This window comes from Chrysochloris asiatica, unplaced genomic scaffold (assembly GCF_000296735.1).
Source record: "Chrysochloris asiatica unplaced genomic scaffold, ChrAsi1.0 scaffold00050, whole genome shotgun sequence".
Lineage (NCBI taxonomy): Eukaryota > Metazoa > Chordata > Mammalia > Afrosoricida > Chrysochloridae > Chrysochloris > Chrysochloris asiatica.
This window is the reverse complement of record NW_006408568.1, coordinates 3892005-3894107: the sequence shown is the minus strand read 5'-3', so window position 1 is coordinate 3894107 and position 2103 is coordinate 3892005. Positions and strand designations below refer to the sequence as shown.

Below are 2103 nucleotides of genomic sequence, written 5' to 3'. Positions count from 1 at the left end.
CAACCTTCTGAGAAAGTGCCATATTACTTTCCAGAAGGATTTTTTTTTTTTAATTGATAGAAAGTTTTGTTTCTATGGGAATTCCTTTTCCTCTCAATAATCCCATCTTCTAAAATAAGTGAGGGCATTGGTGGTGGAAAGAATAAAGCTATTTTCAAAGTACACCACATTTTTCTAAACGTGTCTTTTTAAGGAGTCTGACCTTTACCATTTTCCATACCTGGGGCTGGCCATCTTCAGGTGAATAAACATCAACTTTGCATACTCCATTTTGGCTTTGTAACCAGTCAACACTATCTGACATCTGGAAGTAGAAAAAAGTGAGAAAAGCTTTATCAAAAGGGCAGATTATATGAGAATAAAGAACTAATATAAATGGTTGAGATGTAGAAAATAGAAACAATGTATTCAATATAGACTTGTCCCAAGAGCCACTTCAGATCCACTTTAACTCTGGATACCTTTCTTCTCAGCTCTCAATGACAGGAAGATTTCTTAAGCGTCTTTGTATCTCTAATGCTGAGGTTAGTGCTGGGAATACAATATAGATGTTTACTATATATTTGAGTAATGGATGGGCCTGAGTAACCATGTTTTGTTTTTTGTGGCCTTGCTTGACAGTCTATCTCCCCAGCCCTGGGATTTTCAGTTGTTGTTGTTAAGTGCCGTTGAGTCGATTCCGACCCATAGCGACCCTGTACAGGGTTTCCAAGGAGTAGCTGGTGAGCTTGAACCACCGACTCTGTAGTTCAAATGACTTTGCAGTCTGACGCATTAGCCCACAGTGCCATATCAGAACTCCGGGATTTTCAGTAGACACTCAGAACTCAACATGATCAAAAGATAATTTAATTTACATGTTTTTGTGCCACTAGCTCACTCTTTTAAGTAATAAATGCTTGATTTGTGAACTAATTCTAGAGCAACAACTTAAGATCTAGTAGCTTGATCTTAAGACCAATCACTTCTCCAATTATCCAAGGATCTTGGGGGATTTCTCAATCCCTATGGCTCAACCAAATTTCCAAATACCAAAAGAGATGTAAGACCGCACTGTCCAGTGGACCTGAAGTTATGCCCTTGTTAACGTGGATTCCTTCATAGCCCTCGCAACAGTTGGCTATCTAGTCCACAATTTCTGTAAATGAAATCATCATTTACCTCATCTTCCAATCCAGAAAACTAAGGTTCATCTTAGTTAGTTGTCTTCTACTCCAAGTCTCTTTCTAGCTATGAGCTTCATTCTTCTCCATGTTAGTCATTAGTCTTGAAAGAACTGCCTGTAGGTCACTGCCTTACCTCAGAAACTACATCAGAACCAAATAGCTCCTATTGTATATATTTACTTTTGCCTTTGACCTTACTCTCATTCACTTTCAAGGACACTGCATTTTACTTAGTAGTCTTTGAAAACATGGACAAATACCATGAAAATAAGAGGTTCTGACATGGAGTTACCCATTGAGAAGCTGTAAGTACGAAACGTCTCATTTTCTATGCTACTCTTCCAATTCTGGGCTTCCACAACTAAGTTTCACTTATTTTCACTTATTTCACTACAAACTTTGTTCAAATCTATACCTCTCAATAAACAAGATGGAATAAGATGGCTAACATTTCCTCTCCAATGTCCCTGAATATCTTTAGGAATCAGATATACATCTTCATATTTTAATTTCAGTGACATACTGGTTTAAAATTCTGTTTTAATACTGGTTTTAATACTGGTTTAAAATACAGTCTGGAAGCTTATATTCATTTTTTAAAGTGAAATTGTGTTTTATATGCTTCTTGAAGTAAGTGCAGCATAATTGTTGTTGTTGTTGTTAGGTGTTGTTCAGTCAGTTCTAACTCATAGTGACCCCGTATAAGGTTTCCCAGGAGTGACTGGTGGGTTTGAACCACTGACTTAGGTTAGCATCCAGTGCTTATCCTACAGCAATACCCACAGGAGCCTTATTAGGGATGAATATCTATCTGTTCATTGGAAATATATGTTTCAAAGGGCTTTGGGCTGTGGTAGGGGTGGACAGCTCTCTCAAAATGAAACCAACACAAATCAAAGACAGACTAAACACATGATTTAAACTTACATAAGGAGCT

General features: G+C 37.5%; 1 protein-coding gene across 1 annotated transcript in view; it reads right to left on the bottom strand.

Annotated features, from left to right (window-relative positions):
• AKAP3 (A kinase (PRKA) anchor protein 3) overlaps positions 1-304 on the bottom strand; it is a 35559-nt gene extending 35255 nt beyond the window's left edge. Inside the window, exon 1 of the mRNA XM_006862674.1 lies at positions 209-304. Coding sequence (XP_006862736.1) covers positions 209-304 — 96 coding nt within the window. The remainder of the gene's footprint in view (positions 1-208) is intronic.
• Positions 305-2103: the final 1799 nt, after the last annotated feature.